The sequence below is a fragment of the Rhinolophus ferrumequinum genome, chromosome 21 (genome assembly GCF_004115265.2).
Source record: "Rhinolophus ferrumequinum isolate MPI-CBG mRhiFer1 chromosome 21, mRhiFer1_v1.p, whole genome shotgun sequence".
Taxonomy (NCBI): Eukaryota; Metazoa; Chordata; class Mammalia; order Chiroptera; family Rhinolophidae; genus Rhinolophus; species Rhinolophus ferrumequinum.
The window spans coordinates 53,869,372-53,897,014 of record NC_046304.1 but is presented as its reverse complement, the minus strand read 5'-3'; the positions used below and the strand labels follow the sequence as shown (position 1 = coordinate 53,897,014).

The window sequence follows — 27,643 nt, the reverse complement described above, 5'->3', positions numbered from 1 at the left end:
GGCACAGATTTCCTACTCATTTGGGCAAATACCTACTGTGTTTCCCCGAAAATCAGACCTCACCGGACAATCAGCTCTAATGTGTCTTTTGGAGCAAAAATTAACATAAGACCGGGTCATAACATAACATAACATAATAAACATAACATAACATAACGTAATACCAGGTCTTATTTTACTATAAGATCCGGTTTTATATAATATAAAACCGGGTCTTACATTAATTTTTGCTCCAAAAGACGCATTAGAGCTGATTGTCTGGCTGGGTCTGATTTTCGGGGCAACAGGGTAGGAGTGCCGCTGCTAGATCAGAGGTAGGTTTAGCTTTCTAAGAAACTGCCAGACGGTCCCGCGAGGTGGCTGTGCCAGTTTGCACACCCCCAGCAGGCGTGAGAGCTCCCGCGGCCCCACTCCTCCCGCACTCGGTGCGGCCAGTGTTCTGGGCTGCCACCCTCCTCACAGGTGCGCACTGCTGTCTTGCTGTCATTTTAGTTTGCAATTCCTTAACGACATAGGATGTCGGGCACCATCTCAAATGCTCAGTTGCCATCTGTGTATTCCCTGCAGTGGGGTGTCTGTTTGGGTCTTTTGCCTAGTTTTTCATCGGGTTGTTTGTTTACTTGTTGAGTTTTGAGCGCTCTTTTTATGTTTTGGATACGAGTCCTTCATCAGCGTGTGTTCTCCCACTCTGTGACTTGTGTCTTCACTGCCCCGACTGTGGGCCCTGGCGTTTTCGAGTCCAGGACGGGGAGCGTCTAGCGTGCCCTGCTTTCCACGCCAATTTCTCTGTTTCCTCATCATTTATATCAGACAGGATGAAAAGCAAGATCACATCCTGCTGTTCACAAGAGACACACTAAATACAAAGGCTGGACGCACAAAGGTGCTTCCTGCAAATCCTAGTTGTGGAAGAGATGCGGTGGCCGTAGGTGTTACTAACCAGAACACAGACTTGGAGACGAGTCCCGCCAGAGATGAAGGGGACACTCATAACGACACACAGGCCAGGTCATCATCAGAAAGACATAAACCACCTAGAATGTGCCTGCTCTTATCACCAGAGTTCAGAATGCACAGAGCAGGACTGCCAGAAGCAAATCCACAATCCCGGTCAGAGAGTTGACAGCCTTCTGTAAGTGATACGTTAAAACTGACAGATATAAACTTTCTCCCAAAGAAAACTCCACTTATAGAAATTATATTTTTTCTAGTTTAAAAAAAAAAAATGACCACTAATATAAAGACCGGAACGCTGCTATCCATCGCCCTGACTGAATTCCCATGGGCTCCCACGGGCCACTGCAGAACACGTTCTCACGTGCCTGTGGATGGTCACTGAGTTCAGAGGCTGGGTCGTAAAATGTCTCAATAAAGTTTGAAGGATTCAAATCAAACCGAGTATATTCCCTGACCACTGAGTTAGATTTATAGGATAGCTGCAAATCCTCAAATATTTGGAAATTAAATAACACGTTTCAAAAACGGTATCACAAGGGAAAATAAAAATAATTCAAACTAAACGATAATGAAAATATGATGTCAAAATTTGACTGCAGCAATGTACAGAAAGCCTTAAATACTTGCAGAGAAAGTAAGAAAGATTTAAAATTAAAATCGAAATTTCTACCTTAAGAAGCTCGAAAATGATGAGCAAATTAAACTCAAAGTAAAAAGGAAAGAAATAATAAAGACAACAAATCAGTAAATGAGCTATTAGAGAAAGTTAGCATAGCTAAAATTTGCTTTTTTTGAAAAAGTGGTAAAATTGACAAGTCTCTAGCTGGACAGATCAAGAATAAAAGATACAATTAATCAACATTTAGGAATGAAAGACAGGATATCACCAAATATCCCAGAGACGCTGAAAAAATAAGAAAATGTCAATAAGTTTATACCAATAAATCTACCAAGTTAAATGGACGGAAACTGCCTTCAAAAGACAACTCACCAAAACTGAAGCAAAGTGAAATAGAAAATCTGAATGGCCCAAAAGCCATCACAGAAATTGAATTCAGAGTTCAAAGTCTACAGCCCGGTGTAGTCAGGGCTTTGTCTTTTGGTCCCTGCTCCATGGCTCCACTTGTGTGTGTGTCACACCTTAGAAGGTGCTCAGGGATGAATGGAAGAGCAGACACTCTTATTTAAATATCATTTTATCAGCACAATGTTTCCTGGCCACTGGGTGTAAAACAGCACCCATGCCCTCTGCCTCACGCTTTAATCCTCCAGTGTGGTTCACTGTTCTCCATAACTTTCCCTTTTGTCAGTACATTTGTTGTCTCCACCTCTCCATCAAAATGTGAGCTCCATCAATAGTAAGGTCGTATCCTGGGGTCTAAAACTGGGCATCGTGGAATCTAGTCGGTTGTCAGTCAACGTTTCTCAAATTCTATAGCTAAGCTCCTAAAATTAGCAGAACCTTCTACAGAGTCAATGTATTTTTTTAGTCCAGCTTTTTTGTTTATTTGTTTTTACTATGTTATCCTGTTAGTTTATCCTTTCACGGACTCATTTTTCTTTTTACCTGTTATGTCACCAGAGATGAGCCAGTATTTTTCTAAATCTAGATAACCTTGAAATTATAGTAATATACAACCCTGTTTCTAAGCCTTTTGTACCTTAGAAACTATTCTACCTATTAAAATGAAGCAAGCACTCATCAAAATAGACCATATTCTGGGCCGTAAAAAACACCTTACCAAATTTAAAAAAATAGAAATCATACAGCATCTACTCTAAAACCACAGTGGAATTAAACTAGAAATCATTTACAGAAAGATAACTGGAAAATTCCCAAAATACCTGGAGATTAAACAACACACTTCTAAATAATACATGGGTCAAAGAAGAAATCTCAAGATATACTTTAAAATATTTTGAATTAAATGAAAACAAAAGCACGACTCATCAAAATCTGTGGGACGCAGCAAAAGCAATGCTTAAAGGGAAATTTAGCGTACTGAATGCATGCGTTCGAAAGAAAGAGAACTGACTCTGGGTGGTGAACACACAATGTGAGATATAGATAATCTATTACAATATTGTACACCTGAAATCTATGTAACTTTGCTAACAAGTGTCACCCCAATAAACTTTCGTTCAAAAAGAAAAAAAAAAAGGAAAAACATCTAAATCATTAACCTGAGCTTCCGCCTTTGGAAACTAGAAAGAGTAAATTCAAAATAAGCAGAAGAAGAGAAATAATAAGAATTAGAGCAGAAATCAATGAAATTGAAAATAAGAAATCAATAGAGATAAATCAATGAAACCAAAAGCTGGTTCTTTGAAAAGATCAATAAGATTGATAAGCCTCTAGTCTGGCTAATTAGGAAAAAAAGAAAGGACATAAATCACCAATATGAGAAATGAAAGAGGGGACATCACTACAACACCATGGACATTAAAAGCATAATATAAAAATACTAGGGACAGGGCAGCCCGGTGGCTCAGGCAGTTGGAGCTCCACGCGTTTGCTGCTAACGCCGAGGTCACCAGCTCAATTCCCACAGGGGCCAGTGAGCTGCGCCCTCTACAGCTAAGACTGTGGACAACGGCTCTCTCTACAGCAGCCGGCGAGAGCTGCCGTGAGCGGCTGTGAGCGGCCATGTGAGTGGCTGACTGATGACTGACGATTGACTGCCTCAGGTGGGGGGGGGATGGGGGGGCCAGAAAAAGGGGAAAATAAAATAAAAATACTAGGATGAGATGGACCAATTCCTTGAAAGACACAATCTACAAAAACTCACACCAGAATAGGCCCATATATATTAAAGAAATTGAATCCATCATTAATAACCTTCCAAAACATGAGGCCACCTGGACCTGGGAAGAAATTACAAGGTCTGACAATTAAGTTCACGAACTTGTTGCAACTATTTCGCTGACCTTTTTTTATATCGGAGGGATTATTCATTATGAATTTGTACCAACTGGACAAACAGTTAACCAAGTTTACTATTTGGAGGTGCTGAAAAGGCTGCGTGAAAAAGTTAGACAACCTAAACTTTTCGCCAACAATTCATGGCTCTTGCATCAAGACAATGCACCAGCTCACACGGCGCTGTCTGTGAAGAAGTTTTTAGCCAGTAAACAAATAACTGATTGGAACACCCTCCCTATCCACCTGATCTGGCCCCCAAAGACTTCTTTCTTTACCTGAAGATAAAGGAAACATTGAAAGGAAGACATTTTGATGACATTCGGGACATCAAGGGTAATACGATGACAGCTCTGATGGCCATTCCAGAAAAAGAGTTCCAAAATGGCTTTGAAGAGTAGACTAGGCGCTGGCGTCGGTGCACAGCTTCCCAAGGGGAGGACTTCGAAGGACGGTAGTGATATTCAGCAACGAGGTGTGTAGCACTTTTTATAGGATGAGTTCACAAACTTAATTGTCCGACCTCACATACCTATTCTCTACAATCTCTTTCAGAGAAGAGAAGCCGAGGAAATATATCCTAACTCATTCTCTGAGACCAAAATTGCCCTAATACCAAAATTAGACAAAAACATTACAAGAAAACTGCAGGCCAGTATCTCTTATGAACATAGATGCAAAAATCCTCAACAAAATGTTAGCAAATCAAATCCAACAATGTATAAAAAGAATTATACCCACAACCAAATAGGATTATTCCAGGTATGAAAGGCTGGCTCAACACTCAAAAATCAATTAAGCCATCATCACATCAACAGGCTAAGAAAGAAAAGTCATGTGATCATACTAACAGACAAAGGAAAAGCACTTAACAAAATCCAACACACATTAATGGTAAAAATTGTCAGTAAACTAGGAACAGAGAAAACTTCCTCAACTTGATAAAGAATATTTACATAAACCTACAGCTAGCATGACAACGGTCAGAAATCTGAAGCTTCCCCACTAAGACGAGGTATAAGTTGAGGTTGTCCCCTGGCACCACACCTTTCCAACACCATACTAGAAGTACCAGCTAATGCAATAAGACAAGACAAAGAAATAAAAGGTGTGTACATGGGGAAGGAAGGAATACAACTGTCTTTGTTCAGATGACATGATCGTCTATGTGGAAAATCCAAAAGAATCGACACAGAAAACCTCCTGGAACCAGTAAGCGATTATCACAAGGTTGCAGGATACAAGGTTCATGTACAGAAGTCAGTTTTCCTACGTACCAAGAATGAATGAGTGGAATTCGAAATTTAAAACATAATACCATTTACATTACCGCCCTCCCCAAAGGAAATACTCAGGTATACATCTAACAGAATATGTGTAAGAGCTATATAGGAAACCTACAAAACTCTGATGAATGAAATCAGAGCAGAACTAAATAAGGTTCTATGAACCAAATCTGTTTCTCTTTCTCCCCCAGAATTTGACGTTTTGGCAGTCGGCTGTAGGTCCTGTTCATCCACAGCTTCGACTGAATCACTGCGATTTAATTCATTCCCACAAAGCCAAATGCATAAAGATTGAATAGAGACAGTGGCCCAGTTATCTGGTAGGAAGTTTTGGAATCATTTCTACTTCAATGATAAAAGCTGGAAAAAAGATCAGGCACAAGGAGTTGTTGCAAAATGCTACTGAAAGGACGGTATGGAACAGCAGGAGGTCTGACATCCGTGGCCTGAGGGTGCTCTCACCTTGTTGAAGACCCAGATCTCGCCGTTCACTGTGGGCCGGGGCACCCCGTGGCCGTTGTAGTGGAAGAGGACCCGCTCCTCCTTGGCATTCCGACGTAAAGACGTGCAAAGCTTCTTCACTTCATCCACGGTGGGATCGAGGCTCTGCTTGTACCGGGCCTGTTGCAGGAGAAAACAATAAAGACATTTATAATGGAATCCTGGGGGTGCCTGGCAGACATACTCCATACTCAAATCCAAGTTCACATTTAATAGCTGTGTGACCCAGGACAAGGGAGCCCAAGGCTCTCCATCTGCAAAACTGGGGTCAATGGCTCCTTCACTTAGTGGTTGTGAAAATTCATTCTTTCAACCAATACTCTTTGAGAGCCGCTATGAAGATCACATCAGATAAAGAAGTAAATCCCAGCACATGGTGACACTAAGGAAATGGAATGCCTCTGTGATAAGAAAAGTAATTCTCAGAAGCACTGAATCCTTTTGAAAAAAGAATCTGGAACATGGAAGAGACAATTTGCTTAAAAACAGAGAACAGTTAAAAAAAGAAGACAGAGAAAGGAAACAAAGTGCCCAGGCCCCTTTGCCCAGTGTGGACCCCTGCTGATGCGTGTAAAGAATTCCTGAATTAGAGGAACCTAAAATTAACACACAAAAACAGAGAACACGATTGTAGGGAACTCCTGTTTATAAAGCAAAAATGATGAAATCCATAGGAATAAATTTAACAAGGGACGTACAAACCCCAGACAAGGAACCTTTCTAACGCTCCTGGAAAACACAGAAGTAGGGCTGAACACACAGGAGGACGTCCCCTGCAGGAGTAAGACGCCCGTTCTCCCCAAGTTAACCAACAAACTCAATGCATTCCCAACAGATAGAACAGCAAGCAGCTTTGTGAGTTAGACATGGGGCTACTGGAGTTCGCATGGAAAATAAACATGCAGGAGCAGCCAGGAAAACACCGGAAAGGGAAAACCAGGAGGGACACTCGCCCTCGCTGTCACCGGGCCTCCCCTGGGACCAGGTCGAGTCCCAGAGAGCTGGCAGACCAGAGAGCCACACACAGGGTCCAGAAGCCAAAGCCATCTCCTGGCTTTCTGGAGAACAGTTTCATAGTCACAATGCTATGAGCACTGGTTTTATTTCACTAAAAACCGTGCCAGCTTTGAGAAAACCTGAGCGTGGAGGGCAGACCAGCGTGGAGGCCGGGCCACGTGGACGCAGGACCGCACAGCGAGGGCACTGGCGCTGGGTGACGGGTACCTGGGCTCATCAGCAGAGTATCTTTGTTCATTTCTCTGTTTATTTCAAAAACTTTTTGTGGTAAATCCCCAATCAAAAGAAACTGGGAGTAAATCTATACCACAGTGGACGGTGCAGTGGGAGTGACGTGTATGAGGCACTGAAACCACAGCAGGAAGTCAATCAAAACACCCGCGTGGACAAGACAATCCAGAGCAGCAGAAACATAGTCTTTAAAAACGTGGCCGAATCTACCAGAAAAACACCACTAAACGTGTTTGCCTCTAAGTGGGGATTATGTTCTGATGTTTAAAAAATAATGGATATGTTTTTAGAAAATAATGCTTTTGTTACTCTGATAAACTTTCAAAACTTCACTTAAAAAGCTAAATAAAAACAAATAAGCCCAATGCCAATGCACCTGAAGAAAACACTGGCAGGAGGGAGGAAGGTGGGCATCGGAGGGATGGCATCTGAAAGGCCCTGGCTCCCCTGGGAGCTGGCACCTCACACAGGGCAAGCCCAGTGAGCGCCAGCTGCAGCCGTTTTTGGAGAGAAGCAGGGAGGCGAAAGGAGCAGAGAGAAGCAGGGAGCAGGACGGAGCAGAGGAGAGAAGCAGCCTGGGAACGACAACTGCTCCCGTCTGAGAGGCGTCCTAACCCTTCAAATGGAAAAGAAGAGTTACACGTGAGGGAACCAGGAAAACGTGGCCCAACTCTCATACTAATGGTCCCCCTCCGTGTCACAACAGTTTCGCCTAATTTATATATGCTAATAATGCAATTCCTGACAATATAAAGTGGTGATACCGTATCCTGTACTCCGAAGGTCGTCAGTAGACGCAGGAATATGAAAGCTTCAGGAAGATGAAATTCAGAAACTAAGTTTTGCCCCCAATTCTTGGCACCTGTAAGCAAACTAAGGCGAGGACACAGCCCTGTGCTGAGGTGACAGGACCGGCCCAGCCGTGTCCCCTCCCTTGTCTCTTCCGAGGGGGCCGGAGCGCTCTGGTCAAGTAAGTGTCACAGACAAGATTCGGGGAAGCTAACACGCGAGGTTTGCAGGTTCACCTTCAGCAATGAGGCAACGTCGTGCGCCTGACCCTGACAGAGGGGCGTGCCTCGCCCACGGGGGCGCGGTCGGAGCCAGGCTGGGCCTCGGGGACACGGGGCATGTGGGGTAGGGGTTGAGGACACGGGGGCATTCGGAGGTGGGGAGCCGATGTCTGCCCACCGCTCCCTCCAGCCAGTGGGCATCTCGGCCCGAGCTGTGTTCTGGAAGCACCAGTTCAAGGCCTGTGCAAACTTACTTCCTGGACCCTTCGGCGACCATAATCTTTTCTTCCTCGATCTTACACTGCTCGTTGCATGTTTATGTGTGACCGCCTGTGTGCCACCGGGGCCGTGAGCCCTGCAAGCTGGCACGGTTTACTTACAGTTCGGTGTGTGCCTTTCAGCACCAGGCTGTGGTTACATCCTCGCTTACCGAGTGACTCCCACATTTTTCTGACACTGATTACGATAGTCGGTAAGGAAACAAATCAAAACAACAAATCCCTTCTGACGCTGAAGTGACGTAAGCGTGCCCTCAGGAAATCGTGGTGTGCAGGTGGCAGGGCCTGGATACTCAGACACACTTCTTTCTACTTTGCTGTATGGGACTCCACGTAGGAAACAGGTAAGAAAACGATGCAGAAAAACGGTCCTGGCTCATCCTGAATAAGCTGCTTGTTTGTGTTCTGGGCGAGATAGAAAAGGGGCACCAAGTGGCAATGCTGAAAACACCTGAATTCTGGCTAATCCCATAAAACAAGAGGAGGGTAGTTAACAAATGAAAACGGAAAGGAGGAAACGTGTTACGAAGATGCCGGACTTCGGACATGTGCTCCGCAAGCACATCCACACCAGCACGTGGTGAAACCAGGGAGGCCCCACCCCCAACACAAACACCGAGTGGCGCCGAGGACTCCGGGGGGACCACTGCCTCGGCCACCATGACACGAGTGCGTAAGGCCAACGTGAGAGGCTTCCGGGAGTCAGAGCTCTGTGATGGTCAGACTTGGCACAGAACCACGTCCCTCCTTGACAGACATTTCATCTGGGCCTTCGTGTAAGTGAAAATAAATACCTGTGCATTCTGACAGGAGCCCTTTTTAAAAGGCGTTCTGGCTGGGAAGGTAGAAATGACTCGAGGATCCAGAAGAACATTCTGGCACCATGAGCTACACGCAGGCCCTGAGGGAGTGGCCCTCGGCGGGTCGTCGCTGAGGCTCACCCGGCTGTGGTGGGGCCGAGCGGGGTCACCGCAAAGTGTGGCGGGTATTTTCCTACTTGTAGGAAGGTTTTCAGGAAGTCCCGCTGGGGTCAGCCCGGTGGCAAAGGTGGACAGGCTGAATCACAGAATAATTCTAATGGGTGCTAAAAGGAGTTCGGAATTCGCTATTTATTTTCCCTGTGGGCACAAAAAACTGAAAGCATTTGTATTTCCTACAAAGAGGAGTCAGGGACTCACCTAGAGAGAAGCCCAGTTCAAACGAGGTTGGTAGCTTCCCAGCTGTCCGTCTCCACGGGGCCACCCCTCAAGGGGCCGGGCCAGCCCTCAGTGGGCACAGAGCGCAGTGTGGCCATGGAAGGGCTGCTAACTAGGCGCCAGCCCCTGTCCCGAACCAAAGCGTGTCCACCGTGGGTGTGGGAAAACCGCCTGGGTGACACCACTGGGGACTGCAGTCAAATCAGTCCATTAGAACAACGGAGGGAAGAGGCCTCCACCCATCACTGGGTGACCCTCGGGGCCTCTTCCACCACAGCCCCACCCACCAGGAGCAGGGAGAGGGGTGCGGAAGCTTCCAGAGAACGCAGGGTCTGTGCTGGGCGAGATAAGGGGACCGCGCCCCTCTCGCACCCACCTCTCCTGCTATGTGGCATGGCTACGAAGACACTGATGGACCTTCAGAAACTGTCAACTCGCTTTCAATCTCATCAGACGTGAGGAAACGGCACGCGGGTCCCCCACCCACAGCCTTATCTCCTGTGCTTTCTCGAGCACTAGGTCACTGGTGGCCCCGCCGTACCCACCAGTGCCCCCTCCGCACTCCCCTTCACCACGACTTCTGGCGTCGGGCCCGAGCCTCCCGCACAAGGCAGGACAGCCTCCGGTCCACAGCCCATCCGGGTGAGGCGGCGCCCCAGGTTCCGTCACCAGCGCGTTCCGAACCCTCCCCCGGGCCCCCAGCGGAGGCTGCCCCCTTCCACACAATTTAAAGCCACCTGACCTTACCAGGCACAGATGCACTTTCCAGAGTCAGAAAGATTTCTCAAGTCACGAGCTGCAGGTACAGATGAGAAAGGAACGTGTGCGGGACCTGCCAGACGGGACAAGAAGGGAGAGACGACAAAAAGGAAAGGGGCCCTACACTAAACCCCAGGTAGTGACTGCACGTCCCTCTCTGTGGCTTCTCTCCGCAGGCTGCAGACCCCTACCACATGGCGGGGAACAAAAGGCACCCCAACAGATGAACCAGGCGCACCCAAATGCCGGCCCCTCAAGGGCCAGGCTGCAGCTCCTTGGTGTCTGGGTTCACGACCGGGTCCACACACCACTGGGCACTTTCGCGTGGAGTGACACGTGCCTCGTGCTGCTACCTCCACCTCACGCCGCGGCTCCCGGTCTTCTCTCAGGTCTGCCCTCCTTCCTCCGCAGGCATTGAGCTGGGATTTGTGAAGCCCAGCCCAGCCCCACTGAAGGGCCTTGCGCCGTCTCCCGAGATCAGACCGAAAGGCGAGTGCTGTCCTAAGCCCACACCAGGCCACAGGACCCAGGACCCAGTACGCGGAGGTGGCAATAAAACCCGGGATTCGTTATTTCTGACCTTGGTGCCATCCAGCTCTTCTCCTGGGGGCTGCAAAAATGCCTTGGCCTCGTTTTCTTACCTATTGGCCCGAAAGGACACGTTAACAGGACTGGCACGAGAGGGCTCCAGATATCAGCGATGTGCCTCCCGGGCTTTGTGGGAATTAATTAATAGTTTTAAGGGCTTTGAAATGAGAGGCACTAAATTAAATGTCAGCACCGCACGGTAAGGTCTGATTTCACAACGAGAAGGCCTGGGATAATGGCCCACCTCTGAGGCACAGGAGGGGCTGAGGGCGCATCGGGCCATTTGGGGGACTCAGGACAACGTGAGCCGGGCATATAATACGACGAAGCAAGTCTCTAAAATGCTGCCTATTGTGCTCGGCATTATTTCTCTGGGTCCACATCTCAAGATGTAATAAAATACAGGCACGGAAATTTCAGGAGACACAAAAGAGGAACGGAGTCCAAGAATGAACAAAGGAAGAAAGAAGCCAAGAAGGAAGCAAAGAAAGACTGCCCCCAGCGCAGTGAGGGACAGCGTGGCACCAGGTGGCACCTCCTTTGCAGCGAGGGTCTCCTGCCCCAAATGACGCCTGGCTGCTCTGATGGCACCAGGGCCGGAGCAGACCCAGCATTCCCTGAGGTCCTCCCTCCTGCAGGACAGACTTCAGGGGGGCTCTGCTCCAGCGTGCGGCCCCTCCCCAGTCTGGAGAAGCCACAGCAGGGCGGGCGGGGACTCGGCTTGGGGGGTCTGGTCCCGGAGGGGACCCTGAGCAGCAGCCCGCGGCCTGTGCTTCCCGGGGCTTCCTGTGAAGATGACGCCATCCCACCAGGAACGTGCGGATGAAATGTCACTTCCGGCCTCCCACCCTCCCGCAGCAATGGACCGTGCCTCCAGTTCAGATCCAAGAAAGCGAAATGCATGAAAGGTTTTCTCACAATGTCCAGGAAGAACAAAGCTAACATCAGAATCCGGGCCCGTCTGTCTCTGGTTGGGGTCTCGGAAAAGTTTCACCCTACACTTCTCCTTCCAAAGCAGCCCACTCCATGGCTTTGGGGACTCCCCGAGAAAATGTCTGTCACCGTACTGGGAAAATACTGAGCAGCGAGGCCAGAGGCTGGAGACAGCCCTCCCCACCCAGGCACTCAGGACGCGGCAGCTGCCTTTCTCAGCCGTCCACTTACACTGACTTGGCTTCACAACCACTGCGTGAAGCCGTGCTGTCCTCTGTGTTACAGACAGGGAGCTGTCACCGAGGGTCAGCAACCGCCACTGCGTCACACATGGGCATGAGGCAGGGAGCACTGCAAGCAGGGCAGCCTGGCCCGACTCCACGGCTTCACTACTCTCTGCCCTGAAGACACCGAGGGAGACCCTGGAGCCGAGTGTTCTCGCAGACTGGGGACAAGCAGGGAGCCGAAGGGCCGAGGGTCACCGCCGGCCATCCTAGTGTGCTGGAGATCCCAGCGTGCTCCACCACAGCCGCTGATGCTGGCACGCCACTAACGGGCGGTCCCTGCCTGTGGAGGAGGCCCGAGGGCCAGCCTTCACGGAGGGCGAGGTCGAGACCTGTGCCAAGGACAGCCCGTCTCCTGGGTCTGCGGAGTGAGCACGAACCAACAGCCTAAATCACTCACCCACGCCACGCTTTCCAAACACCACACGAACCCCGAAAACACTGCTCCCTCCTCACACAAGTGCCGGCTGCCTCCAAGCCAGATCAGTGACTGCTGGTTACCTGGAACACTCAAAGTCTGCTAACCTGCCTGGGGGACGGGAGCGGGGAGGGGCGCCTGGCCACCGGGACCACAGTCACTGGACACAGGGTCCGGACGGGCCTTCCAGACCTGCAAGTGTGCACTGAGCTGCTGTCACAGCTGTCCCTCCACTGCAGTGTGTGATCTTTAATGGGAACAAAATGAGGAAGGCAGTGAGTACACATCCAGCACGGGACCTCACGAGCCGGCCACGTCTCCCGCATGCCCCACCGGAGCCAGGCTGCAACTCATCCAAAGAACGGGCCACCGCTGCGTTTCCTGAGAAAGTGACGGCCTCCTGTACCTGCTGCCACAGGGTCACTCTGAATACAAGCCCAGGGTGCAGCAGCACACAGGGGCCAGCCCAGCTGCACCCCGTCCTTGGTCTCCAGCTGCAAACTCCCACCTTCAGCTGTCACAGCTGCATCCTGCCTAATCCCACTTACTTACTTCTCAAAGAAATATCTAAGTTCTTATTAGAGTTCTTTAATGCTGACCTTCTCTGTAGGGGCAAATCCGACTTCCAGGTGGGACGTCACAAGTCTGGGAGCCACGGCCAGGATGAGTCCGAGGGCAGGGACCTCCCCACGGCCCCAGCCTCCATTCCATGCTCAGGGCGCCTCCAGGACTCACACCGCCTGCTCTGTGGGGTGTTTTCTGGACCCCAGTTTGGATCATTTCACTGCCCTGGCAGAACACCCTGGCTTCTCTCCACGGTTACCCAGCAGCACAGCTGGCTTTGCATCCCGGGCTGGGGACCGGCGCTGCTTGTGGCCGGGGCGCGCACGCCGGGACCGGGAGTCTGAGCCCCAGAGCCCTGCTGCACTCACCCTGGGTGAGAATCCCGAGGCCGGTACTGGGGCACTTCTGGCGCCACGTGTTACCTTTGTGAACCACGCTACAAGGTCAAAGCAAGCTCTGGTGTCTTCCACTCCTATCTTCCCAGTAAGAGCAGTTTTACATGAAATTCATAAAATCGCTGCTCCTCTTTCCTTTATGTATTATTCAATAACAAGTTTTCCTTCCTTTCTTAATTTGCAGAAGAGGCCGGGGAGAACCAGCAGAGCTCCGTTACTATTCCAAGTCCAAAAATAGAAGCCCGGCTTCTCGTGGGGTCGGAATCCACTTCCGAAGTACAGGGGCTCCTGCAGTCTCTGCGGCCGCTTCATGTCCCCGCTGTCCTCAGCAGACAGCGGTTCTGCCACCGCCCACGGGACACGTGGCAGGTCTGGGGACAGGCGTGGTGGGCACAACAGGGGTGGGGCAGGAGGGTTCTGCTGCACCGGACGGATAATATCCCACAACACCTCACAGCGTGGGGGGGCCACGATCGATGGGTGCTCTGACCCAATGTCAACAGTGCTGACCTTGACAAAAAACGAAGTTTGTATTCTAATGAGGGCATGCTGACTCTGATTTAAGGAAGTGAAAAAAGGCAAGGTGGAGAAAAAGGTGTGGAATATACCGCCACTTACCTAAAAGAGGGAGCAGATGTGTGTGCACAGATACGTCCATACACGTACTTATTAAGTGTTTTAACGGTTACCTACAGCAGGAAGGAGGACGCAGGGAAGAGGGCGCAGGACGACAAGCCAGATTTCTCTGAATATACCTTGTTTCATGTGCCTGACTTTGGATCCACGAATAGTTTACACAACTATAAAACAAACTTAAAATTTTTTAAAGGCAGTCATTAAAAATCATAAGTAAAATGCAACAAATAAACTTAACTGTGCATCCAGGAGGATGAGCTCTCCCGGGTGACTTTACCAGGGTCATTTGGCTCCACGTGTATGCGCTGACGTCAGAGAGAACTGCAGTGAGCACCCCGGGCCCGGATTCCGCTCCCTAAATGCCATTTCCCACTAAAAGAGACCAGGGCTCCTTGGAGACTTGGCTGAGCTCAGGCTTGGGGCAGAAAATGGACAAAACGAGTATGGAACATGCAGAACTGTCATACCAGAAAGGAAAGCGGTGGTCACAGACGACCAGGCCCGTGTCAGACCGACTCGGGAGCCAGTGTGAAGTGGCTGCCTTGGGCAGGACGAAGCACCGCCAGCATCACCCGTGAACAAATGTAACAGGTGAGCGCCCGCTGCCCGTTACCTGGACAGTCACACACATCCCCGCTGCTGGTTACCGCGGGGAGAAGCCCACACTCATTTTGAAATCTGCTAAAGAAAATAAATCCTGACACTGGCCTTCCTATATGAACGACCCCTCAAGCTGCCCAAACAACTGTGGGAGGAGCCTCTCCTTACAGAGATATCCCTGGTGACCGGCGAGGAGGGATGAGTGACAGTACCGTCTCCCCAGTCTCTAAGGGTGGACCCAGGTGACGACCACCAGTGGCTCTAACCGCAGAGACAAGACGACCTACATCCTACAGGAAGGCGTGCCACCAGCCATGAAACACTGCACCCCCGAACACCCCTCCAACTGGAGCGAACCTGGCCCGGCCTGGAGATTTCTCCACCAGGTGAGGGGAGCCCAGGACACAGACAGTGTGGCTCCTGCGAGCGAGCGAGCGGCAAAACCCAGACCTCCAGGAGTTCTGAGGCCACGACCCAGCCTCCTCCACCCGGAGGTCGCAGGAGAGGCAGACAGGCTGATGAGCGGAGCAGGATGGGCCGTGAGGCTGGTGCTTCGCTTAACCGTACGCACTCACAGGTGGGCCAACCGACCGCGCGCTCGCTCACCTTCCTTGTGCCCTGACTCCGACGTGTGAGCTCGGGGTGAACCTTGTAAAAGTCACGATGATGCTCTTCCGAGAGACACTGAAATGCTTACAGATGAAATTGTCTCCTGTCTGGAATTTGCTTCAAAATAAACGCAGGTGTGGGTGGTGGTATGGACGCGAGAAGACGGAACAAGCTGATGACCACCGAAGACAGGTGATGGGCGGACGTCACAATTTCCCATAATAAAAAGTTTAAAAACTCACAAATGAATAAGCCACAAAAACACATGAGCCAAACAAGCAGACAGCAGTTCAAAACGTTTGCATGATTAAAAGGAACTCCCGTAGGATCATTTTTACACATAATTTAAAGGTAAAGTCAAAATTGGCTGTTTCGGATTAAAAGTTGCTTACACGAAGTGCTTTCCAAGGTTTGGCCAGATGTTAAGACCTCCACACAGGTAAAAATCTTTGTGTGTTTTCGCACAGGTAAGATACACACGCCAACGATCTGAACGATGGACGCACCTGGAAATGATATCTCATAAGTGTAATACAGACACTGACAAGTCTCAGCAAGTCCTCTCGACTCTTCCACACAAAGAGGATGGATCATAATGGTGCCAGATGTGTTCGGCTCACACTGAACTAGGGTATGTGTCTCCAGTTAAGTGTGTGGTTTTCCACTGTGGGTGGCAGTGCGCTGACATTCCCCCATGAAACTGTGAAAGCTGTACTGTGCGGCCATGTGCTCACGACTGTCCGGGCACCAGACACGCTTACCTCGGACTGCCCTAGGAAAGCACACACAGGCCTGCACCAGAGGCCACACTCAGGCCGGCCCTGCCCTGCCCTGGGGAAGACAAGACAATGGGGCACAGGGTCCTCGGGCCAGCTCGATGGCTTCTGTGAGTAAATTAACAACTTACGGTGCAGACCAAGAGGGGCTGCAGCTTCTCTAAAATGATGCCGCCACGGAAACAGAGAAGCAGCGTGCTCCTCTGCTCGCAGCCTCTGCTGCCAGGAGCACTGAGGGTGGCCTGGCTCGGAAGTGAGCTACTTGCCTTAGAAAGGCCACTCATAAAGAGAGACTCCAAAACCGGAAATAATCGGATAAATGTTCAAAAACACTTGAAGTAACATTTTTAGGCTATGTCATATCCAAAATCAGAAACAACACTTTCTAGTACTTAAGTATCTTGCAATCCCTCCAAACTGCAAAAGGCCAGCTGCTGTCCTGTGTAAGGGGCCACCACAAGGCCACCTCCATCCATCAAGGGGTCTCTCTGTGAATCAGGCCACCCAGTCACCCACCAGAGCTCAGGCCTGGGGGAGCGGAGGCTGTGCTCCAGCGCACACACACACACACACACACACACACACACACACACCCCTCCCCCGGCCCTAGACATACATCCAGGCTCAAAACAGTAACAGCAAAGCTAAGAAGAAAGGGACGGGCAGGGAGAACCGTGCCTGCCTCCCCACGTCCCTTCACCCCTCTGCCAGAGCACCCCTTGTCCACCAAAGGGTCTGAGAGCCTGCCAGGCATCAAGCCTGACCCTGGAGACCAAAGGGAAGCCAGCTGACAGCTTCCGGAACAGCGTTCTCCTGGACAAAAAGAAAATAGCTGCTTCTCCTTATTTTTCCCTTTGAACACAATTCTGAGGGTGTGATGTCTGGAGCTGCAGCAGCCATCCTGCCATCATGAGAGCAGAATGAAGACAACAGAATCATCCCGAATCGTGACAACACTAAACCATATACTTGGCCAGACCTGGAGACCATTTACCTTCACATTTCATGATAAACTTTTATCTGTTGAACGAGAGAAAAAGTATGGTATAATGGCTGACAGCAGGAACTCTGGGGACAGACAGACGCTTTGTGATCATGACAGATTACTTCACTTCCCCAGCCGCCACTTCATTGGTGAAGGGGAGCGGTGGGCGGGGGAGCGCACAGTTTCTGTGCAGATGACACGCGTTAATACAGAACAGTACTCAGAACCGAGCCTGGCACAGAGGGCCCACCAGGCGCGTGGTCACGACTCTTCTCCAGCAGCCATCTTACTGCGCGCCAACAGAAGCACCCCAACCAACCAAGACCCTCCTCCCAGGCCAACACGGGGTCCTCGGGCCTCGCCGTCTCCACGTGCTTTGCCCCCAAGTCCCCATTCCCGAGACGCCCACGGCTTCTGCGGCTGCCTGAGCGCAGGCAGGCCACCAGTGCTGCGTGCCGTCCTTTCCACCGCGCACCGCCCAGCACCGACCCCTCGCACCGCCGTCTCCTCGCAGTTCCTACCGTACTGAACACACTGGCTCACACATACCGAACTCGAATGAATGCCGGCGGCTCTCATATATGTCAGTAAAATCCTACAACGCCTGTCATTTCCGTAAATCAAAACCTTCAAATATGCAATGTTTAGAACCTAAAGAGTAATGATGCAAACACAGTAAATCTGGCTAGACCACTGTCCGTTCAATTAGGCAGCATTTACTGAGCCCTGAGCTTGAAGCCCAGGCCCTGGGCTTCAGGGTGGAGCTGGGCTGCCACGGCCGGGGCGAGGGCACAGAAGGTGCTTGCAGGTCAGCCACACCTGAGACACTACCTCCTGGGGACCAGGCTGCTGGGCGGGGCCACCACGCAGGTTTTCATCTCGGAGACACACAGGCTTTGTACTGGGGCCCAGGAAAGGCCATTAAAACGCTTTAAGCAGGCCCAAGTCCCTCTGACAGGAGACCTGTAATGTCCCCTGAGTTTAGGGATTACTGTCCAGTGTGGGGCCTATGCTTTCGTTGTCACACTTCAAAATCGGGCAGAAAAGTTACGACAGTTTGTAAAGCATAGGATTTCTAAGTATCTCTAAGAACATGATGTGAAAAGCAAACATTAAAATGACAAGAAAGAAAGAGGTATCGTTATTGCTACAGGGAAGGAAATGCTTCTTTTCTTGTCACAATAAGAGCTCTCCTCACAATGAGCTCCCGTCACAATAAACAAGCAGAAGCACAATGCAGACTGCTCCCTGAGGCCCAGCCTGGCCTCTGAGGGAGCCAGGCCCACCCACGACGTGTCTCAGGAGGCTGCACCCAACCCCTCCGTCATCGCCCGCCCACTTCACGCTTCAGTTCAAAGACGCCGAGGGGAACCGCGACCCGGTAATGCTGGCAGTGCCCGGGGCCTGGGGCTGGTTCTCCCGGGACCAGAGGAGCTGCTGCTGTCTGACACGCTGGCCGTTTTCTCTTCCTTTTGATACAGTTTCTTATCGTTTCAATCAAAGCGGAGGTGACTCTGTCTCCACAGTGACTCACTCCCCTCCCTCAGATTCCACTCACCACTCATCTTTACTTCACCACTTCTTATCTACTGGAACTTTCTGTGTCAATAAAGTAGAAGCAGGTCATGACGAGTTTGCAGAGCCTCGGAACTTCCTTGCCTGTCACCAACACAAGGATCACTGACCTATAAGTTTCCAGAATACCTGCAACTCTTAGGTGAGCTTAACACCAGCCACCTATGTGCACAGTCACTTATCGCTGCAAACGCCCGTACTTGGCATCAGGCGCTCGACTCTCGTATCTTTCAGGTTGTGCCTCAGACTCTGTGATTCAGTGCAACGCATGTTCTCAAAAACACTCCCCCAGACCAGCCAGTTTCCAGACGAGGACCCAGAACGGCTGCATCCCTCGAAGAAACAAGCAAGGAAATCGCACGTGCAGTGATAAGGTCACAGGTGAGAAAGTGTCCAGCGATGTGGGGACGTAGGTCCAGGGCTCCACTCACCCCACAAATAAGGGAAAATGCTTCGAGTGGGGAGCAGGTGCATGGGGGGGACGTCTTTGAAACACAGGGATGAGCTGGCATCGTTTGCAGTCACAAGTGGCCTGATGGGCAGGAGGCAACACTCAAGGCCCGTACCAGACGACAGATTTGAAAAATCAGAATGTAACCACAGAGATAAAATAATGAAACCTATGAAAGGGGTTAATAGGAAGAGTTTGAAGAACACAGTGAGAAGGTACAACATAGTCTTAATAAGATTGAAATAGAAGAGGGAATAGGACACAAGCAATATTTGAACAGATAATGGCTGTGAAATTATCAGAACTTATGAAAGATGCCAATACCTAAATTTTGGATCCCACTCAATCTCAAGCAGAATTCACACTGCACACATATTAACGAGCCTGTAGAGAGCCCTAAGCAAAGAGGAGCTCCCAGAAGCAGAGAGGGAGGAGAGACCAAATACCCTACAAGAGAAGCACTGAGATCGACAGCTGACTTCTCGAAAGCAGTACTAGAAGCCAAAAGATGTGGAATTAGAGCGCTGATGTACTGAGAGAAAAGAACTGTCAAACAACTCTACACCCAGAAAAAACACCTTCCTAGAACAAGAGTAAAATAAGCATATACTGAGATGACAGACAGTGATAAAGTGCATCCCCAACAAACATAATAGGGACAAGGAAATTCTAAAGGATGAGCTTCAGACAAGAGGAAAACGATTAAGATGAAAGGTCTGAGATGCAAAACACTGGTAGACAGTGGTGAAAATATACACAAACAATGCAGAAGACTAACAATACGATTCCAGCGGTAGCCTCTGAAAAGGCCGAGGAAAAATGTCCAACACAGTAGCGATGAATATCCCCAGCTCTGAGACTGTGGTCTTGAACTACAATTTTCTCACTAAAGGAAACCAGAAGGTATTAGGGAAATGGCTTTTTCCAGGTCTCAGAAAGGAAAGGCCCAAGATGACGCTGGACCCGACAGCAAGGAAGCCACACAGGAAATGAGAGACAAGCACACGCTGACAGGCCTTGGGAGCCAAGCCAACTAGAGGAGGCTCCCACTAGGTAAAGATGGGACACTCTGAGTTTTAACGGTAATCAAAACTGCAATGAATTAAAACCCACCCCTTTAAATCCATATGATCAGAAAGACACCAAAAAAAACCCCAGTGGCTCCTCATAAATCGCGGGCGGTCCTGTATTAATGTCCTGTACAGTCCCCGCCCTCAATGCCCTTGGCCACGTGACTTCCTTTAACCAATGGGCTATTTGCAAGTGTGACACAAACAGAAGCGCAATGAACACTTGCACATGGGAGCCTGTCCTCTGGGACCACTTCCTCCTCAGTCCCCACCCTGCGTGTGTAAGCAAAAAGGTCAGCCACCTGCTGGAAAGAACACCTGGGGACAGCGAGACGCTGACCAGCCCACAACGTCCCAGTCACCTGGGCTGATGCACCAGACACACAAGTGATGTCATCTTGGATTTCCAGCCCCAGTCAAGCCTCCAGATGATGGCGACCACCTGAACGACGGCAGCGGAACCAGCAGAGAACAGGCGAGCTGGGCCCAGCCCAACCGGTACAACTAACCGTGAGCAAATCAACACTGGTTGTTCGAAGCCGTCACGCTCTGGGGCACTGAGCTACACTAAGCCATGGAAAACTGAACCACGGGCTTTTGGAACTCATCATCCACAAAAGCATTTAGGTGGCATTTATGTGGAGCCAAACTAGCAGAATGAGCAGACGAGCAGAAAACTCCAAAGCACTACGTACATAGTTCTGCTCTCGGCCACGTGTCAGGCTCCTGGAGGAAAGGCTGGGCGTGCCCTAGGTTTGATGTTTATTGTCTGGAATTGCTGGTCCACGGAATGTGCTGGGCTTTCCTGAGCATCTGGCTGGAGTGAAAGCACTCTGTAAGGTGGGAGACAGGGTCTACAACCTTCTGCAATGATGCCAGGGGTTTTCAACCCCAGTATTGGACTAGGAGTTCAGCAGTAAATCACACAGATAAATTATAAACCACGTGTACAGCAAGAGAAAATGGAAAAATAAATAGTAGGTCTAAAACCATCTTCTTGGTAAAATATGCCATTTTCAAGTTTTAAATAACAAAATGAGTTCCAGAACCATGAATACATCCATAGCAACCAGGAAAGGGCCTGACAAAACCAAAACCAAACAAGCAAAACTGGCGACCTGAATGTGGGGGCGCAGAGGTTGGGGAGGAGACTCCCAGGACAGAAGCAAGGATTCACCTTCCTTTTCCCCAAATGCAAAAGAAAAGATGGTGTAAGACATGCTCTGAACTGCCATGTGACTGCTTGGGCATGGACGCTGCCGTCGGGTACCCTCCGCCCGGACGCCCGCACTCGCGGGCTGACTCCCGGACCCCACGACTGCAGGACTGAGAGACTTGGGACTAGGCTCTGGGGGGAAGGGTAAGAGGATTCTCGGCCACGGCCCTTCCCACCCCTGGTGACCACATGTGGAATCCAACGCCGATTTATGTATAACGGAAAGAGAATGGTGAGCAAACACCCTAGGGACAGCACTGCACATAGCTATATTAGTTGGCTTTTTAAAAATTCTGTACATAGACTCAGGTCACTCACGTCCGGTTTTGCTGCCAAATAAATTTTGACTCCGAATTATTGAAAGACTTGAAGTTTTCAGAACTTCAGAAATTCTCCGTTTCCAAAGAGGAACTTGACTGCGACCTAAGCCTCCATTTCTCCTTCTGACAGATCTTTCTGAAGCCTCGAGGAAACCGAATTAAACATTAACTTAAAAGATGAAGCTTTTACATAGAGAGGGTATGAATAAGAACAGTCGTGCACTGCTTAACGGTCCGTTCTGAGAAATGCGGCGTGAGGCGATTTCGTCGCCGTGCGCACTCGGGGGCACGTCCACACCTGGACGGTGCCGCCCACTGCACACCTGGGCTGGGTGGCACAGCCCGGGCTCCTGGGCTACCAGCCTGGCCAGCACGTTCCTGTACTGAGTACTGTCGGCACCTGCAACACAGTGGCGAGTGCTTGTGCGTCTAGAGAGACCTAAACAGAGAACAGGTGAGGAGAACATGGAGAAAAGGTAAGAAACGGTCCGCCTGTGTGTGCGGGACACTTCCCGAGGAGCCTGCAGGCCTGGAGTCGCTCTGAGTCAGGGAGCGAGGAGGGGCTGCCCCTGGCCGTGCACTTTGTACACACTGCCCTCGGGAGACGCGGAGAACGCGGGCTGTGGGAGGCTGCTGCCGGCGTCACGCGCTGCTGCCGTCCCGCACACCCCATTTACAGTGGAAAGAGCACACTGTCACGTCACAGTAACACTACCAGTGCAGCAGCATAAGGACGGAAACCGGTGTCACCGTCATTTATCATCGTCGCGTGTCATGTGCTGCGCGCAGTCGTACGTGCTGACTCTCGGGACTGGCAAGGTAAGGGGGGGACCTCCCAGACGCGTGGGGGATGCATTGTGCTGCGGTGTTAGGACGCCCCGAGGTGACAGGAATTTTTCAGCTCCACTACAGTCTCACGGGACCGCTGTCCTCTATGCCATCGCCGACCGAAATGTCAGTATGCGGCACGTGACCACTGACAGCTAACACTGAGTAAGAGCATTTTACATACATGGTGCCATCCAGTGTTTGCAGCAACGCTCTGTCTGGGGTGAACAGGGTTATTATCCTCATTTTACAGATGTGTAAACTGAGGTACAGCGAGGGAAACCACCACACAGGGTCCTGCTGCCAGAGAGGCAGAGGAAGCCCTGGCCCACACTCCACCCCAAGCCCTTCCCGCTCCACTCCGGATAAAAGCGGGGAAATATTATTACAGCAAAATGCTCCAAGCACCGCTCCTGACCACTCACTTACAGAATAGTATTCATGCATCTCATGCAGGAATATTCTATTGGCCTCTTCCCAATCTCTTTCCATAAGAATTCTTCTCAGAAATGCTAATAGATAGATAAAACCAAGCTTAAAGTAATTTCCCCAAATTTGCAATGTAATACAAACTACCTACTGGCAATAAATAATCTTGGGGGGACTTAAGTCAGAAAAATGTAAAAGGCAGGTTCCCTCAAAGGCAGCAGCGGTTTCCATGCTGTGCCAGAGACCATTGTGAGTCGCCCAAATCCCCCAAAACTATGGGGCTGGGTCCTGATCCGGAGCCCGCCAGGGTCGCCTCTGGCGCCCCAGGCACTTAGCACCAGGGTAAAGGCCGGCTCTTCTCAGTGCACGTTCATCCCAGCCTGAGACTCCACTCGGAACCAGTTCACAAAGACTGGCAAACACTCCAAAGCAAAACCACTCTTCCTGGCACGGAGGCAAGATTTCAGCTAAGCATCCGCCAAGATGGTGCTTATGCCAGAGACCACAAGTTCTCTCCAATATCCGCTCCACCCTTTTTCTAAATAACAGAGCCCCCATTTTTTAATGTTGGCACAGGGCTACCCAGACAACATTCCCCATTTGCCAGTGAAAGTGCTAACTTTAAGAAACATCCTTAAAGATAAAGAGAGGGGCCTTTTTCCCTACTTCTGGCTTCAAGGGGAAATGCATACGTAATGGCTTCAACTCCAGCAGTCATCTGGGGCAATGAAGCAGCCAAAACAACAGAATCCTTGCCAGAAGTCAGGGGCCCCGATATTCTACAGCACCTAACAGCCCTGAATGACTACCCCTGATAATCTTCTGCGAGTAAACTTCAATTTGAATTATACGGAACCAAAGGCCCAGGCAGCGACTGGACCATGGACACGGGAAGGAACCCTTTCAGAGGCGATGGTCTGCTGTCCAGGAAGTTCTGGTGCTGAAGCCACAGACGGCCGAGCTCCGAGGTCAAACAATTCAGACGCGCCCGCAGGCACGTCAGCACCCATTACCTCTAACCCTGCCCTGCAGCCTGGATCCCCGGATTGAGGCGGCAGACTGAGGCTCTCCCCCTGTCTCCTCATGGCTGCCTCTCGAAACAAACTCCTTCCTTAGTGCACAGTCTCTGCTGTAGTGATTGGTCTTACTGTGCATCGGGCATACAAACTTGGGGTCGATTACAGCAAGGTGACAATCACGGAGGGAGTTCCCAGGGCCACCACACTCTTCCCTCCGGTGTCTGAATCTGAGCAGATTGCTTCGTCGAGGGGGCATCTGCCCAGAAACCGATCTTGTGCTATCAGCACATTTTTTCCACAGATGAGTCCATCTACTACCCACCACGTTCTTTTAAAGGAGCAATGGAATGTACAAGGGAAGTAATCACTGGCACTTGCCTGGGGAACATAATGCCACAGCACTGTGATGAAATTAAGCCTATGGTTACGTAACAATGCAAGGACTGCCTCCTTCACAAGTTCCGTGGCCTCTTATTGCACAAGGTACACCACGCACCCTGGGATTCTATCCCCCCTGGGCTTCACACCTATTTCAAAAGAGAGAAGGTAAGTCCACAGCCAAATGGAAGGGTTTCACAGCTATTTCAAAAGAGAGAAGGTAAGTCCACAGCCAAATGGAAGGACTGACAAAAAGAAAGAAGCTGATAAGTCTGAAAAGAAAATTAAGACAGCAGACAGGGCATCGCACCGCCTCAGAACCACGCAAGGCTGCTTCTCGCACCAGCTTTTAAGGATTTTTTAAAATATCCCATCACAATTTTACAGGCCCCCTTCTCCACCCCATTTCTTAAAGGTCTTTTCTAACGGAATCCCAACCTATTTGCAATTACTACAAACATCCCTTTCCAGCTGCAGTGTTGACGCAGAGGGCAAACAATCCATCCAACGTCGGGAGGAGAGAGAAACCGATAATCAGCAAGGACTCTGATTTAACCCAGACAGCTCAGCAGGAAGGAAGGAACACACACACACACACACACACACACACACACACACTTTCTCTCACTCTCTCTCTCTCTCTCTCCCCCTTTCCCTCTCTGCCTCACACACACATTCACCCCCATAAATGCCATTATCAGGAAACCCCAGGAGCCTCCGACTGTGCCAGCAGGACACCGGGATCCAGGGACCGGGAGGATGAAGGCTCTGTCCACAGCCCAGGTTGGGCAGACAGGAGAGAACACGGCCTCACAGGGAACAGTAAAGGCAAGAAATAAAGCAGGCAGAGAGGCGAGACAAGAGAGCACAATGTGACTTGGAAAGAAAAAGAACAGGGGAGAGAAACCAGGAGCCAGCCAAGCAGAAATGAAACACTGGGCCACCCCAGCTGGCCTCCCTCCCTCCCAGGCCCCAGCCAGGTGCTGTCTGCTGGGGAGTGCGGGGAGCTCCCGGCTGCCACGAGCAGAAGAAGCCTGGGCTCATCGTGGCCGAGCAGGACCTGCTCCCCTGACACAGGACACCATGGTGGCCTCACAGAAGGGTTACACTTAAGAGTAGCCAGAAGTGTGAGAAAAAGGGGGAGAGACAAGATTATCCAGCTCAAAAGTCAAGATGAGGGCCTAGCAAATTCCACAAAGATGAATGAACACCTGCTGTGTGCCAGCCCCTGTGCCAGGAGCTACAGGCACATAGAATCAAAGCAGATCATCTCTGCCCTCCTGGAGCTGAACCAGGCACCAAACATAATAAATACAAAAACAACAGTGAGTCAAAACCATAGAGACAGAAAGTAGAAGGGTGGTTGCCAGGGGCGGGGGGCTGGGGTAGCGGCTGTTTAACGGGTATAATTTCAGTTTTCCGAGATGAAAAGAGTTTTGGAGAGGACGGTGGTGAGGGTTGCACGACATTGTGAATGTATATGATACCGCTGAACTGTACACTTAAAAATGGTTAAGATGGTGAAATTTAGGTTACATACATTTTACCATAGTTTTTAAAAATCCCAGAAAACATACATGGCGTGTTAGAGGTGATGGGTGCAAGAAGCAGTCGCACACTCCAGGCTCGTTACGTGGACACCAAATCGACTGCTGGCGGCCAAGTTCAGGGTGGACTGAAGTCTGAGAGGTTTGGAAAAGGAGAATCTAATGGGCAAGGACAGTGAGAAATTGGGTCTCACGTATGAAGACCTAGAGTTACGCTAAGGAGGGCGGGTGGGGTGGGGAGGAAAGGGACGTAGGACTTGGTGACCACGTGGGCGGTGACCGAAAGGACAGGGACACTTTCAAGGTGATGGTCCACGTTTCCTGGCCTGGAAGACAAGAATGGTGCCCTGTGGTCAGACAGAAAACCACGGGGACAAGAAGTTGGCTTGAGGGGAAACTTAGCTCACAGTGAGCAAGGGGTCAGGAAACGCGGGTTCCAAGCCTCAGTGGACCTTCCCGAGCACTTGCTGTGTCCAGGCCACACTTCCTCACCTGTCGGACGAGGGTAATAGCTTTCACTGTTACTTGGATCCTTTCTAGGTCTAAAGCTATTCAACTAACGGACGAATTCCATTTCGACACGACGAATCTAAAGATATCTCAGTGAAGTGATGCAGTCACTGTGACAAATAAACAACTTGAGAGAGACAAGAGGCCAGAAATCAAACACAGATGTGACTGAAGGAAAACCACCGATAAATCCTTGGAAATAGGCCTGGCAGCTGCAGGCAGAAGAGGCACCACGGCGCTCACCCGCCATTGAGAGGGTGGAGCTGACCAGGCGCAGGGAAGAAACATCACCCGCACATTCTAAGAAGGAAAGACTGGACAGAGATCAGCGTTGGGGTTCAGCAGAAACCACTCAAGCACAGTTCCGGCCCAAGAACTGCATTACCAGTGTTCCGTGGCCTGCAGAACCCGTGGAAGGACCAGAGGACAAGGTGGCCTCAGCTTCTGGGAACACGCAGTGCAGGACAAACAGCCTGGGCAGCAGCTGGGAAGGCCCCGCTGCTTCAGAAAGCCCCAGAAGCTCACGCCAAGCCAGCAGCTCAGGCAGCCTGCACCCCGTCTCCCTCGGCAGGAACTCGGTACGGACGGAACCCCACCTCACAGAAATACTGAGTAGCTGGGCCCTAGTTGCAAGGGAGTCCAGGGGAGGGCTTCCAGATTTGCAGCTCCCAGCGAGGCGCGCGGAGACACACGGTTGCCGAGAGAGCTACCTGCAGCCTCTGCCAGGACCACTAAACCTCTTCCAGTTATCCATTCTCAACTTGTCCTTTACAAAGCACTGGACAGGGAATGGAATTTGACATGCAGGACGGTTGTTCTGAACACCTTGACATATTATTCACGGCTCTCACAGAAATGGGGAGGAGCCATTGTCCTCAAACAGGATGCGCTCCGCCCACAGTCCCCAGGTGGCAGCGCTCGGCTACCCGTAACACGGAGATGCAAGGTTTAGGGAAATAAAGGGTGAAAAATAAAGGTTGCCAGGAAGTCAGACAGAAAAGAACTATAAATGTGAGAGGAAGCACCAAATTCTTCATTTTCTCTCTTTCAAACTAAATGAGGAAAGGCACCAGGATATTTACTATAAAGCTTTTACGCATAAACAGAGACACCATTACAGTGAAAATGGGGTGTTCAGCGCAGGCGCAGGCACGTGGCAGAGAACTGCTTATCTGTGGGGCGGGGTCATCTTTGCTGACACTGTGTCGCTGGTGCTTTGTGCTGTCCACTTGTGAGTCCTCTCTCCAGCAGCGTGTAGGGACAGCCGCTGCTAGCTCTGTCTTGGAGGAAGAGGGTGTGCCCGCCACCGTGTGAAATAATAAGAAATGCACAGTGGTCAAGGTCTCAGGGGGTGGGG

General features: G+C 50.4%; 1 protein-coding gene across 2 annotated transcripts in view; it reads right to left on the bottom strand.

Annotated features, from left to right (window-relative positions):
* Window positions 1-27,643, bottom strand: part of RPTOR (regulatory associated protein of MTOR complex 1) — a 290,023-nt gene that overhangs the window by 171,202 nt on the left and 91,178 nt on the right. For both annotated transcript variants that reach the window (XM_033089438.1, XM_033089439.1), the window contains exon 4: window positions 5,626-5,784. In XM_033089438.1, coding sequence (XP_032945329.1) covers window positions 5,626-5,784 — 159 coding nt within the window. The remainder of the gene's footprint in view (window positions 1-5,625; window positions 5,785-27,643) is intronic.